Genomic DNA, 14,680 nt, shown 5'->3' with positions numbered 1-14,680 from the left:
GACAAATCCTGGAGAAGGAAGCAGAACAAACCCTGGGAGATGGAAGGCAGGACAAACCCTGGCGATGGACGCAGGACAAACCCTGGAGATGGACGCAGGACAAACCCTGGGAGATGGAAGCAGGACAAACCCTGGCGATGGACGCAGGACAAACCCTGGCGATGGACGCAGGACAAACCCTGGCGATGGACGCAGGACAAACCCTGGCGATGGACGCAGGACAAACCCTGGCGATGGACGCAGGACAAACCCTGGAGATGGAAGCGGCTCTGGCCGCGTGCTGCTCTGGGCAGATGGCAGCGGTGCCTTGGGCTGATTTAACGCTCCGATATTCCTGCTCCGCTCCCCTGCCCTACTGCGCTCTTCCCACAGTAATTGCCTCCTTGCCATGAACTCCCCTGACCTGCTGTGCCTGCTCTCAGCGCTGGGGTTTCACTGTGCTTGGCAGCATGATGAGCTGGGTGTGATGGCTTGCAGCTGGACTCCATCCCCGTCGCCTCTCCGCTGTGCAGCACTTCCCACAACTGTAGGAATCCATAGGAAAGAGGATGTCTCAAAGTTCAGGAACTCCAGAAACTTGGGAAAATGCATTCCCTCATTCAGGACTTGGGGCTTCTTGAGTAAAACCCAGAGGGGAGGAACATTGATTGAAAGGGAGGCGATGGGGACGGAAGTCAAGTGTCAGTATAGTGGAAGATGATAAACTCTAGAAATTCTTTTACACGTCTGGTTTGCTTCTCCCTGAAATTATCCCTCAAAGAAAATGAGTACTTCATCCTTACTTCCCAGTCAAAGTTTATGCAGATGGTTGCTCAAGCTCCATTTATTTATTCTTGTTTGTTTTTATAAATTCTATTAATGGGGCCAGATTTGGTCTAATGATAGGTTTGTCTCATTTCCAAGTCTTTGTGTCTCCTTCTCTCTCTCCTGCCTACCTTCAAACACAGACTTTGGGCCTTACAAATTATGTTTTGGCCCCTTAAGATGAGCCTTCATACCTCAGAAGGGATGTTTGGAGCTTGTGAGGGTTTGTACCCTAAAAATGAGGTTTTTAATCCAAGAGGCAAAATTTTGAACTCCAGAAATGAGGCTTTGTGACTCAAAAATGAGGTTCCTAGGTCTAAAAGTGATTTAGACCCTGTGTATGAGGGATTGGACACTCAAGGTGTGTCTTGGACCCTAAGGATTGATTGGATGATGAAAATGGAGCTCTGGACATGGTAAATGAGGCTTTGGGCACTATAAATGGAACTTGGAGCTATATCTGTTCAAAAAGGTGGAGGTAATTTAACTCTTTTTGGCTCATAGGAAGTGTTTGTAGGCACTTGTTGGTAACTGAAATTAAACTTGTGGTGTTTGTCTCTGTCCTCTATTGAGGAGCAGGTTGCAGCAGGTTATCAGTTAATTATCTGATATGCAAAGATGAAAGGAAAGTCAATCCCATGTGTTGTGACCATTCTGCAGAATTCCTCACCCTCCAAGCTGAGGAGAGTTGCAGTGAGTTCAGGCTGGCATCTGAGTGCCCTGTGATGTCACCTAAGGTGCCTTCTAGAAAAGGAGGACTTCCCTGTGGGGCCTCTCTGGAACAACCAGCAGGAATAGCCCAGAATCCCTGAGCTGTGAATTTAACAACTACCCCAGGCTGGGCAAAATGTGTACCTGGTACATAGCCATGAGTGGAAAATATGGTGCTCAGAAGACTAGGGTTGTTATTAGTCTCTTTTTTCCTGTCTTTAGATTGGAGACAATATTTGAAGGTAAATTAAGAAACATGACAGTCTAGTATGGGTGAGGCCAGGTGAGGAGAGCATCCTCTAGGAAGGGGTTTAGGAACAGGCAGCTGGAGAGAGTCTGCCTGGAGACTTTTCACAAAAATTCTCCACTTTGGTTGCCACAACTTCAGACTTTTATTTATAGTTTATTTCTGATGTTGAAAAATCATTCTGTACAGCAAAGCACAGGTTTACATGTAATCCCTCCCTTTTAAGCAATATATTTAGGGGCTGAAGCTGTTCTTGCAGATCAGTGTGTGGTTAAAAATGGTCTGGAACAAAGGGCTGGTGGTTGGGTGCTGCTCTGGATGTGTCTTTTGTAGCTGGTATTTGATCACACCTTGTAGTCCTGGTGATGCATTTTCACAAAACACTGCTTTTAGGGCACTTGGGCAAAGAATTTCCTTTCTGGGTTTTTCCCTCTTTGTTTCCAAAACAGCAGATGCTTCTTAAATGTTTTCATTCCTGGAGGCTCACAGCTGACAGTTTATAAAATAGCATAAGCTTATTAAAATGACTAAGTACAGCCCTTTTTTATGGTTTCAGTAATGAATCCCAGATTGTATAACCTGTGTGGACCCTCAATAACAAACCCAGACAGTCATGTCCTGTCTCCACATGTCACCTATGGGAAAGTGTGTCCCCCAGGAAAAGAAAGCAAACAGATACTGAAATAGTCAGGGTTGTCAACATTCAATCCTTGTAGCCTCTCTCCAAGTTCTCACTGATGGTGGAGTGAATTTGGTGATGGTGGTGCTGAATTTGTAACTGCCTTTGGTAGGGTGGAGGTACAGGAGCCATATTCAGCAATGCCTTTCTGCTGTTCCATGTTTATTCATTGCTGTACGTACTTGGAGCTGGATTTTAGCCTGCAAGGCATGTGGTCTGATGTTTGCAAAGGGGCAGTAAGCAGGGCTGGAGAGCAAGCACAAGGTCATTGAGAAAAAGAGTTGGTCTGCTCTTTCCTATTCTTTGTTTTCTCTCAGGGTCACACTGCAGGTCTGAACATTTTGCTCCCATCCAGGCTTTGAAAGAGTCATGGATAGAAGAGTCAGTTGGTTCCATCTCTGGCCCCTGTGTTTCAGCAGGAGCTTCTTGAAATGATGGATAAAGTGCAGCACTATTGTTCCTGTTAAAACAATCTTTGCTTTCACTTCTGTTTTAAATAGATACTTAGTTTTCATTGAGAGCTTCTGCTGCTTGGCTGAGAACTTCAGTAAATTACAACCATGCAACACTAAATCAGCTTCCCTACCTCATAAAAATCCCTTTGTCATTCGACTTCTTTGGTTTATATGTGACCAAAGGTATAAAACTACTTCTCCTTTTCATTTGAGAGATTTTACCATAGTTTGGGTTTTTTTTTCCCTTTGTGCAAGGATGTAGAACCAATCTAAAACTATGAGTTGGATAGAAGTATTACTAGCTTTGGTGCTTCCCAGCTTTTGATCCCCAGAGTATTTCCATTCAGAGGAAGCTGCATCAGTTCTTTGTGCTCCTCTGACTTCTCCCTGAGGAGATGACTCCTCTCATGCATAGTTTGGGGGAGTTTTCTGTTGCTTTGGAAGAGTGATGATGCTGTGGCATCACTCCTGGCTGTTGTGTACAGGCAGCAGATAAATCAGTATTTCCTTTGTGTGCCACTATGGAAAGGGTGCTGCTGACATCCAGATCATGAGATATTCACATTTGGGCATTATTTATTCACTTTATACTTTTGGAGTATTCAGCACTTGAAGGTCTCATTTCCCCTCCTCTGAAGGTGATCAGATGTCCTCACTTTTTGTTTTCCTTTCCACATTTTAGAGGAATCTATGACTGGTGGCATCCCATGACTTCTGGATCTGGGAAAACACATTTACTGCAGAACTGGCAACCTCTGCTGTCTCCTGTACCATTTCTCCATGAAATAGTTCCCAGCAAAGACCTGCTGTAGCTGACACAAAGACAAAACTTGTGCTCAGTAAATATTTCTACAGAGATTTGCTGGGACCAGGGAGGTGCCTGACTGCTCTGAGCATGTTCCATGCATACTTTTCCCTCTTGAATAACTGATATTTTAAACCCACAGCTCCTTCTTTAAGGACAAAGCATTTGGTCTGCCAGCTCTATGCAGCAGTTTGCTATTAAAATGGTTTTCCAAGAACAGAAAATAGAGACCTATTTTTCCACATAAAATCAAAGTTTGTTTTTTTCTCTGTGCTTTCGTGTAACTCTTAAGGGCTTCCATTGAGTTTTCTTAGATTTTCTGAAAGGGGGAAAAAGAAAACCCAGCATTTGGATCACAACCAAGCATGAGAAATTTCGGCATAAAGGAATTTTCTTAAGGATGTTTGTAGAGGAGACTAAAAACCTTAATTCCAGTACAGTGCAATGACCCAGTAAATGCTGACATTTTCTTTTCTTCTGTGCAAATTCAACAGGAACTTGGTTAATTTGATGGCTCTTCCAAATGCCTTTTTCTCCTTAAAGTGGTATCAATTAGTATGTTGAGAGACTTCAATTCCTCTGGGCAGATGATTTCCAGTATTTTAGCAGGAGTTTGTCTAAGAGCCTTCTAAGTATTGCCCATGGTTTGGAAGAGGGTATTAAACATTCCTACCTTTTAATCTGTTTCTGAATCTTCTGAACAAATAAGACTTCTCTTGACAGAAGATTTTTGTTTTGATTTAGAAATCTGGTACTAATGATTGGTCACCAACTGGTGCTGGGTTAATAATTCAGTTGTCAAGTCTCTGTGCTGTGTTCAACACCCTTCAAGGATGGAGCATGAAATGATACAGGAGCTCTTGCTTTAATTCTGACATGCATGGCCAGGATAAAACATGGACTAGAACATGAATTTTTATATCACACCGATCTTCCAGAGATGGAAAACGAGCTGTGGAATTTCTGCTGTGCCTCTGGGAAGCACTCCAAGGGTGCTGGAGCTGGAGTGTTAGTAAGTGGGGATGTTTTACCCCAAAACTGTGGTGTTTTCCCAAAGCCAGACACCTCCATGGAGACTGGAGGCCCGTCCATGGAGGAGGAGGAATTCCATCTGCAAACCTCCTCCGTAGGCACCCGGCAACTGGATCAGCAACATCTGTTTCTCCCAAATGCATGCAGTACTGCAATATTACTTTTTTCCAGCATTCCTCTAATGTGTAGTATTTTTTCATATGCCAAGTATGTCGAGGCCATAAATACTTTAGCAGGCAGAAGATGTGGAAGGAGGGAAGTATGTCTGTTTGGATGCCTCTCCCCTCCCTGCCAGGGGGACCTGTCAGAGTCTGTGAGCACGCTGGGACTTGGGATGAGGGCCTGGAGTGACAGGACAAGGGGGATTGCCTTCAGCTGGCAGAGGGCAGGTTAGATGGAATAGTGGGAAGGAATATCCCTGTGAGGATGGTGAGGCACTGACATAAGCTGAAGAGTGGCATCATGGGCAAACTCAACAACTTGAGAAGCTTCTAGAGGATTTTTGGAAAGAAACCTGGAGAATCGGTTGATTCTTGCCAAAATATGGAACCCATGCAGCATGTGAAATAATATCCACCCAAGGAACTGAAGGTGTAACCCTGGAGCTACACAAACTTGGAATCGGTGTCCACCCACTGTGGCTCAGTTTTGGGGGAGGCTGGCAAAGGGAAATGTGCTGCAGGCAAAGCATACTCCTTTGCTTTTATTTTTCTTCCAATAAATCAGGCAGTGTTCGGTGCAACTCCAAAAGCTTTTTGCCTTTGGATTGGAAAGTGGAGCAGCAGGTAGGTGTGACGCAGGTTTTGCACAGTCACCAAGCTGAACCCACCTTAAGCCAACAGAGAGGGTGAAAGGTAGCAGTGTTTGGGGGCTGAATCGGTGTTTTCAGGCGAGGCAGCACCTCTTTTATAAAAGCATGTTTCTATGGACTCCTTAAGGAGCTCAGACTGGAGGGCTGTCTCCAGAAGCTGCCCCCTCCCCGTTCCAGGTCCCAGGTGTTTGTCTTGGCAGGAGGCAGTGTCTGCTCAGCCGGGTCTGGGATATTAAATTGAGGGAACACAGAGCTCTTGATGCTTTTCAATAGGGCTTCTATTTAGGTAGGGGCAGGATAGAGCTGTCAGGCACCTGTGATTGTCCAGTGGGGAAAAAAGAAGGGATGTGGAGTGGGGGAGAGCCCTGGCAATGTTTTCTGGTTCCATCAATAGAATGGTGAGAAGAAAGTGTTTTCTGGGAGGTAGAGCCTTGTGCTGGTTTGACTGCTGAGTGCTTTGCTGCACTCCAAGCATTGGTGGATGGAAAAGTCAGGGATGATACTGGCTGAAACGACATGGGATGGCACAAGAAACCTCCTGAACTGAACTTCCCACAGGTGGAGAGCCTTGTAAGAGATTTTGCTACAAGCTGAATGATCCATGTGTGGCCCAAAGTGAGAATTAATCCAGGTATCATGATTCTGATACTTGGGATAGTTCTCATTTTCCATATATATTCCAGATATGTATTTCTGCATTTAATTTTTAGGGTGTATGGGGTGGTTGATTCATTTAGTTTCCACAGAATGGAAATTTAATTGCAGTGGCCTTAAGCTGAAGGATGAAAGGTTTGGATTGGGTATTAGGAAGAAATTTTTCCCTGTGAGAGTGGTGAGGCCCTGGCACAGGCTGCCCACAGAAGCTGTGGCTGCCTCTGGATCCCTGGAAGTGTTTGAGGTCAGGCTGGATGGGGCCTGGAGCAACCAGGTCTAGTGGAAGGTGTCTCTGCCTGTGGCAGGGGCTAGAACAAGTTGGTCTTTAAAGTCGCTGCTAACCTAAACCAGTCCATGATTCCATGATTCTGTGTGGGAAACAAGGGGAGTCTATTTTGGATGCTTGTAGGAGATGCAAGTGGAAGCTGAAACCGGACCATGGCAGACTCCTTCTTTATTGGTTAAATCAAACCTCTGTTGGTCTTCATGAGAGTGGAGGATACTCAGCTTCTCTTTGTCAAATAAAGGCTTTTGCTGCCCTTGTTTTGAAGAATGGCAGGGGGAAGAGAAAACATGTGGAGAAATCTCCAGGTTTTGAAATTCTTCATGTACAGATCTGTTTCCCTGTGTTGGTGCAGGTGTTAGAGTTGATCTTGCTCTTTGAAGCAAGCAGGTTCATCCTCCTGAGCATAGTCTCTCCCATAAAACAGGACACAGGTAGTTCTCCCTTTTCCCACTGAATCCTTCAGTGTCCTTGGGTTGGAAAGTAACTGCCTGGCTCTTTGACACAAGCCTGCTTCACTCTGCTGAGAGCTGTGATCTTCTCATGCTTCCCTTCTAGGTAGGGTCCAACAGCACAGTCCATGTTTGCACCTGTGTGTGACTGAAGGGGTCTCAAGTGGGAACCACCTTCTGGAGGGGAAGGGGATTTTGGCATCCTTAGATCCCTGTGTTCATTTCTGATATTTTTCTTGCTTGTTTCTTGCTAAGGATGACTATTTCATGTAGCCTCCTGCTGCTGAGCAAGCTCCAACCTGCTTATTAATCTGCTTCCACTTATTGACAGCCTGCTGTGTTTGGAGATGAATGTAGAGCCTTGAACATGATGTTAAGTTTCAATTTTTTAAGCTTATATCTCCCCTTGGAGACATAAGCTTAAAAAATTGAAACTTAACATCACATTAAGTTTCATTTCAGCTCTTCCCTGTGAAGACCCAGCACGTGGTGTTTCCAGATTACTGTGTATGACAGAGGGATGTGCAGATCCTGAGACAGAGAGAGGATGTCTGTAATACAAATGAAGGTTTTCATGTGGAGAGATGCAGGGAGGCTCTGTGCATCTTGAATTCCCATATTGTGTTGCTGGTTTGCTAAAAGCAGCTTTACAGATCTGTTCTCCCACTGTTCAGAGCTGGTTTAGGAGAAATAGCTGCTAATTAACGCCTCGGCTCCCCAGGGTGTCACATCAGTGTTTGAAAAACTCTTTCTTTGCTGTACAAAGGCATTAAGGACAGTTTAAAAACATAACTTACAGCATTTTCTTCTTTCTGAGAGATTCTGTGTCTTACTAAGTGTTCCCAATACAGATACCAGCAGAGGTTGGCATGGAGCCTGGGAACAGAAGGTGAGAGCATCCTCTGGCCTCGTGGTGTTGACCATGGCGTGATGGGATGGGTTTAACAACCCAAATCCTTTCCTACTCTCTGGTGATCAGTTTTAGAAGCACTTGATAATGGCCATCAGTGTGACTGCTGAGCAAACTTCCTGACATTTTGAGGGTGGCCTTTCCAAAGCTCACCTGGGAATTAAGTGCCTCACCCATACTGCAAACTGCTAGAAAGGGGGGCATTTGACTTCCTAAAATACTTTTGGAAATCCCACACATAATGTTTAATACTGAAGGTAAATGTGGTCATTAATGGACACTTCACAGCTCTCCGTTGTGCTCTCTGAATGAAGGGCTCTTTCCTCTTTCCCTACAAACACCCCATGCATATTTATAGGGAGTCATGTTCCCCCTTAAATACTGTTGATTTTGGCTCAGGAACTGATTCCTTAGTTTAACTTGCCCTTGTAGGTTATTTTCTCAAGGCTTTATATTGTTTCTTATTCCCTTATGCTTGTCTGCATCTTTTGCATTTTGGAAAAAAAAAAAAAAAAGTATTTTCCAGATTTTGTTTCTTCTATGGATTGTCCAGTAAAGGATATAAGGGGTTTGGTTCACTCTGCACCATTTCTTCTGGATCGAGGGGGACAGGAAAAACTGCAGAGGTGAAAGGAATTAATGCTCTGAATTAATGCTCATTTAGACAGCTACAGATACTGGGGGACCCGGTAGATGCTGATGGGACCTCGGGCAGGTTTCTTCTGGATTCTCCCCTGGGAGAAGCGAGTCTGTAGCAAAGCCAAGGGGTTAATCCACTTCCCTGACATCAGGACCACCATCAGGTGGTGCTAAGAACAGACAGGTTTATTTCAGCCACTATGCCTCAACGGCTGCTTTTGGATTTTGGTGGTCTTGTTGTCTTCCCTCTTTCACAGAATCCTGAGGATGCCTCTGGAGAACTCCACAGTAGCACAGATTCCAACCTGCCTCCTTCAGTGGATGGAAATTTTGAATGCCATTAATTTAGAAGAAAAAAGTAGTAAAATTAATAGCATTCCAAGATTGGAGACTGCTTTCCTGGATTGCTCCATCAATGTGCTTTTGTGGGAAAAAGAAATAAATTTCCACTACATACTTCTTTCTTGAAAATCCACCACAGCATTTTCTCCAAGGGAGTTTTGAAAAATATGTGCTCCAAGCACCTCCCTGGACATCTCTCGGCTGAGGGCAAGGAAGCACTGGGTTGGCACTACAGTTTACAGGGAAGATTCACTTGGAAATGCATAGCCTGCTTCTGCCCCTTCTTCTCCATTCATTTGGAAAACTTCAAGCTCTTTTTATTGGTGATTTTTTTTGGGGGGGGGGGGGGGGGGGAAGAAATGTATGGGTTACAGTAGTATTGCAAGCGATTTCTGCTTCATTCCTCTTGGTAGTTGTTTTTAGAGCCTCAGGCTGGGTCTTTAGGCTCTAAAATGGCATATGGACATGTTTTCTCTCTTCCTTACCAGGCTGGAATGATAAGAACTGATGAGGATGAATACTTCATTGAGCCTTTGGAAAGAGGCAAGCAGATGGAGGAGGAGAAGGGAAGAATCCACATGGTGTACAGGCGGTCGGCGGTAGCGCAGCATCCCACCGACGTGCTCCCCGATGTGCACACAGGAGGTACAGTACCCCATGGGATCTATTCCAGGTGACTCCAGCCAATGGGAGCTTTTGAAGGAGGCTGTGCAACTGCTGTTTAAAGTTTGGGTCCTGTTTCTTTCTCAGTAACGGCAAAATTGTGCCAATTTTATTGTTTTCCTCCTTCCGCTGGTTGCTATGAAAGGTCTGAAGGCAGTTGTGTTGATCGGATATATTTTGTCACATCCAAGAATTCCCCTCTGCCTTGAAGATGATGTGGTTGGTCCATCTGAGAATAATTACCATGTCTGAGAATAATTATCATGTAGTTTAATCCATTTGCTTGTGTGTCTTTTTAATGTTACACAAATCCTCATAAGCCAGGGCATTGCACATTGAAGGTTGAGGGTTGTGAGGCTCTGGATGAAAGAGCAGCTCTGCACCCATCAGTGCTGTGCCTTTATTTCAATATCATTCAGCTTCTCACATTCTCACTGTGTTTATGTTGTGTTCACATATTGTTGAAACTGGAAGGGTTTGGGAAAAAAAAAGAAGTATTTACAATGCGCAGAACTAGAGGTGCTTGGCTTTTGGTACCCCAACAAGGCCATTCCAGTTTAGCTCATGCATCTGGGATGGGTTTAGCCTAGAAAAGAGGAGACCTTCTCTGAAAGGAGGTCAAAACTCCCAGAAGGGAAGTTCTAGCCAGGTGGGATTCAGTCTCCCAGGTAAAAAGTGACAGATCAAGAGAACAGAGACTCACATTGCACCAGGTCAGGTTTAGCTTGGATATTAGGAACGATTTCTTAATGGAAAGGCTTGTCAAGCCCTGACACAGGCTGCTGAGGGCTGTGGAGGAGTCACCATCCCTGGAGGCATTGAAAAGTCATGTAGGTGTGGCACTTGGGGGCATGGGTTAGTGGTAGCCTTGGCAGTGCTGGGGGAATAGCTGAACTTGGTCTTGGAGGGCTTTTCCCTGAAGATTCCTGAAGGTTAAAGCAAGGTGCCCAAGCCTGTGGAGCCTGAGGAAATATTTGTAGTGGTTGAGTTGTCTGGTTGGTATGAGCTGCATATGAAAGCGTTTCTCTTTCTTCTCTGTCCTTGCTCCCCCACACCGAGCTTGGGCTCGAGACAGCCTGCTTATGCTTTGGGAGCTCAGCCAGCACACACAAAAGTCCAAATTTTCAGTAACAGATGACTCAACAAAACAGCCATTAAGATAAAAAATACTTAAAATTGTTGCTGTCGATGCAGGCATCACAGAACTGGAAGCAGTGTGGCAGCCTTTCTCGGCAGTGACATGGGACATGCTGTGTCATGTTTTCCCTACAAGTCACTTTTCTGAGAGGGAGGCTTCCAGCTCTAGCTATGTGGAAGCTATGCCTGCAGTCTGACAGGCCATCTGGAATTCCTGAAGGATTTCACAGCATTTGGGGATTGGTTGGACATTGCTCAAACAGAGCAATTATTGGACAGAATGAGTGTAGGAGTTGTAAGTCGAAAAGCTGCCATCCTGAGGGCAAGGTTTGAGCAGTGATCACAGTGCTGAGGAGCATGGATTGGTTGCTATCTGGTGCTCTCATGGAAGTCAGCACACCTACCCACTTTTTTCTCTATTTCCTTTAGGGCTGTCCCTTTGATGAAGCTTGCCTGAGCTGTCTTAAGTGGGAACCAGAAATTTGTGGGGTTCTGGGGAAGATACTGGGATGCCTCAAGCTGCTGGATAGCATGGGTTCAGCCTTCCCACCCTGGAGCAGCACCCTGTGCTGATTTCTGTTGATGGTATCCATGGCTCTGGACAGCCTCTTTGGGGAATGACAGTGGCAACTTGCATGGATTGTTTTCGTAATTTGCTTTGTATCAGGAGACTGGTTTCTTTAGAAGCCTTACATGATACACTCAAGAAATCGGATTGGAAGTCCTGCCCCATTCCTGTGGAGAATTTTTCTTTGTGTGTGTACACAACCAGTTTAGGCCCTTGAAGGATTCCTTCATTAATTATTGCCTTTTTATACCTCTGTCTTTTCAGTCATTTTGGTGTGAGTAGGATCTCTTGCATATAAATGGACCTGAATATTTGGGGTTTGCTTTGATACCAGGGAATTGTAGATAGTTTTATATCTTCTATGCTTAGAAAATGCCTCTGCTCCCACTCAGTGGTATCAGGGAAATGTGGATAATTTTCCATATTTTGACAGGCTGTTGGCAGGATTGACTATTTGCATGTCATGGGTAATCTGTCTGCTGAGTCAAAGTATCTTGTTTGACAGTATTCCTTGGAATCTAATCTTCCTTTTGCTAGGTGAGGCAGTGCAGGGAAGCAGTAGGGCTTGACCACTAAATGTTAAAGTATTTTCATTAACCCAAAATCCTACTTGGTCCTTGTGGTGTCCATTGGACCGGGTGTTTGCTGGTTTCAAGTGCTGGGCTCAGGGTAGCTCCCCTGGACAAAGGAAGCTCTTCCTCTTCTTCCTCCCATGGGAAATCCCACCTATTGAAAAAACACTTCAGTGCAGTGGGATGTGACACTGGACATTTGTTTTTAAGCTCATCTGGGATGAGCACCTGGTTAGGCCTGGTCTGGGAATCATATCAGGGAGCAGGACAGTGTCTAGAGGTCTCCATGGGTGGAAATACACATGACAGTCTCCTGCCAGCTTTTCCATGTCAGATTGTCCTGGGATGACATTTATAAGCTCCACTTCCCCAGTCATTTAAGTCTTGATCCTAAAGACACTGTACATCTGCGCTTCTCATTTGGGTTGAGAACTGCAGGTAGTCAGCATTCATGTTGTGTTACTCCCCAAAAATGTCTCTTAAATCAAAAAATGCTTATCCTTAAGGGCAAAAAGAAACAAAGGCCAAGTGTCCATGTTGGGGGTGAAGGATCTGAGGGACAGAGAGGGAATGAGCTGTGCAGACAGAGCTGAAAGGAACAGAACAGTATATCAGACTGTCATGTTAAAACATGCTTTGAATAAATCCTTACCATTTTCTCACCAAAACAGCTTTCTACTCAGGAATGGAAGGAAATGCTCTCAGGACAAGCCTGAGTTTGGGAGGTTTTAGAACTATAACAATGATATTCCTCTGTCTGGGTGGGATGAAAAGAAGCTGCTCCCTGTTAATAAGCTGGGAAACATCACTGAAATGTGTGATCATTAATCTTATTCCTTGAAAGTGCTTAAGACACAACAGAAACAGGCAAAGAACCTGTAGAATTTGCAATCAAATTTGCACCTAGGAGACCTAGGAGGCCCTCTGTGCAAGTTCTACTGAATTTGGCTCAGGAGTGTAGTAAAATAAAACCCAAGCTATTGTTTCAGAAACGTAAAAGCCTGTTCCAAGTCTGATGGATTCAGTGGGAACACTCCAACTGACAGCAGTGGGATGATGAGGCAGGGTTTGGATCATATGCTGCTTGAGCTGATAACTGAGTATTCAGTTTATCTTTCCTCCTGTTTGTTCCTTTATCATTTTTTCTGTGCACTTCTGTATGGTGGAATGATGACACCCAGCCCTGAGCTTAGTGGTAACACAGCGTGGTAATGTACTCGCAGCTTTCCTCTTTTATCCTCCTCTTCACACCATAGTATTTTTTAAATGGCAACCTATTCACCCTGCAAGCACTTGAGATGAAAGTATTTTTGTAATTACTTCCTAACAGTGGGAAACAAGGAGTAGGAGCCTTTATCTCCCAGCTTCCTTTCAGAATTTTCATTTTCCCCGAAGAACCAAAGTGCCTGTGTGTCTGATGGGGTTGCCATGGCGCTGGCGTCGAGTGTCTTTGTCCCAGGTGGGAAACATGTAGGAGGAAGAAATTATTTGGGAATTACTCCTGGTTGCCTGGGAATGAAACCCTGGAATAGAAGGTGGGAAGAGTGGGAAGACTATTGCCTGCTTGGGAGAGCTCCCTGTGCACTTCCCCAGGCACGTGAGTGGTTCTCAGGGACACTGTCGTGTCAGAGGGTGTCTGAGCTCTTTCTCAGCAGAATTTCTCATGACCTGTGTTCTGGTGGAGGATATTTTTGATGCTGCAGAGCCCTCCACACAAGTTTGTGCATCAGAACAATGGGGAAGATGGAAATTATTTCTGTGTAGACTCATTACAGCGTGTTGTGTAACATCCTCTGTTCAGTATGGACATTTTTATATAAACACAGAATCCCAGTGTGGTCTTGGTTGGAAGGGACCTTAAGGATCATCTTGCTCCACCCCTTGCCATGGACAGGGACACCTTCCTCTATCCCAGCCTGCTTCAAGGCTCATCCAACCTGGCCTTGGACACTTCCACAGATGAGGCAGCTTCTTTAGGCAGCCCCTGCCAGGGCCTCACGACCCTCAGAGGGAACAATTTCTCCCAAATATCTGGCCAAAAGTCTGTCTCTGGTAGTCCCCCAAGAGAGGGCCACCAATAACTTGTATTGATAGCAATAACCTGCATTGTCTAAGGACGTTGTGTTCTTTGTCCAGCACTTCTGGAGCTTTTGCTTTTAATTTAGCCTTCTTCTCTTACATCGAAACTGAAGTGGATTCTCTGAAGTTCCTCACTGAATACAGTTTGTTGGGTTGGTTTTTTTCTTAATTTTTTTCAGGTAAAAATTTGCTTAAGGAAAAGGTAATCAAATAGAACAGGAAGAGCACAGTATGGTAAAAAAGAAAAGGAGCATTGGTGATGGATGTACAGGAAGCAAAGGGAAACACAGACTTTATAGTGAGGAAAAGCTTAGAATTTTGTGTTTAAGAAAGAAAAGCCTGAGCAGGAGTGGATCAGAAGGTGCTGTGAAGTGACTGATGTGCACTGTCTGTGTTGGGGAGGTTGTGCCTGATCATGAGAGCAGGAACATCCATCTGCTTAAGTCGTCTTCTACTCTTGGCAATAACAAAGGAAAATAATTTTTAAATAAAACCAAGAATAAAGGCTTCATTCCAACTTCAGGCACCCAGCGCCAGAGTAGTAAAACACACAGAAAAATCTGTATGAAGGGAAAATTGAAAAAATGGAGACAGGTCAGTACATTCAGCCTGCAGCCATTCCAAGGCTCCTACCGTTTTCCAGCAAAAACTCCCTGTGCCCCCAGATTGCAAAGGAAGAAGAAGACTTTCAATAAACAGTGGTGCTGACAGAGAGGAGAGGGTTTTAAATATTGTGTAAGCAGCTGGTCCTGTGTGAAGGAGCCTGTTTGGTTTATAGATGACATTCTCAAAGCAACCTGGGAGAGACATGGATCACCCTTGGGTGGCCCATGTGGG

General features: G+C 44.7%; 1 protein-coding gene across 3 annotated transcripts in view; it reads left to right on the top strand.

Annotated features, from left to right (window-relative positions):
- Positions 1 to 14,680, top strand: part of ADAMTS3 (ADAM metallopeptidase with thrombospondin type 1 motif 3) — a 98,058-nt gene that overhangs the window by 53,186 nt on the left and 30,192 nt on the right. For all 3 annotated transcript variants that reach the window (XM_064416271.1, XM_064416273.1, XM_064416272.1), the window contains one exon: positions 9,313 to 9,469. In XM_064416271.1, the coding sequence (XP_064272341.1) occupies positions 9,313 to 9,469 (157 nt within the window). The remainder of the gene's footprint in view (positions 1 to 9,312; positions 9,470 to 14,680) is intronic.

This window comes from Passer domesticus, chromosome 4, assembly GCF_036417665.1.
Source record: "Passer domesticus isolate bPasDom1 chromosome 4, bPasDom1.hap1, whole genome shotgun sequence".
Classification (NCBI taxonomy): Eukaryota; Metazoa; Chordata; class Aves; order Passeriformes; family Passeridae; genus Passer; species Passer domesticus.
This window is presented reverse-complemented; position numbering and strand designations above follow the sequence as displayed.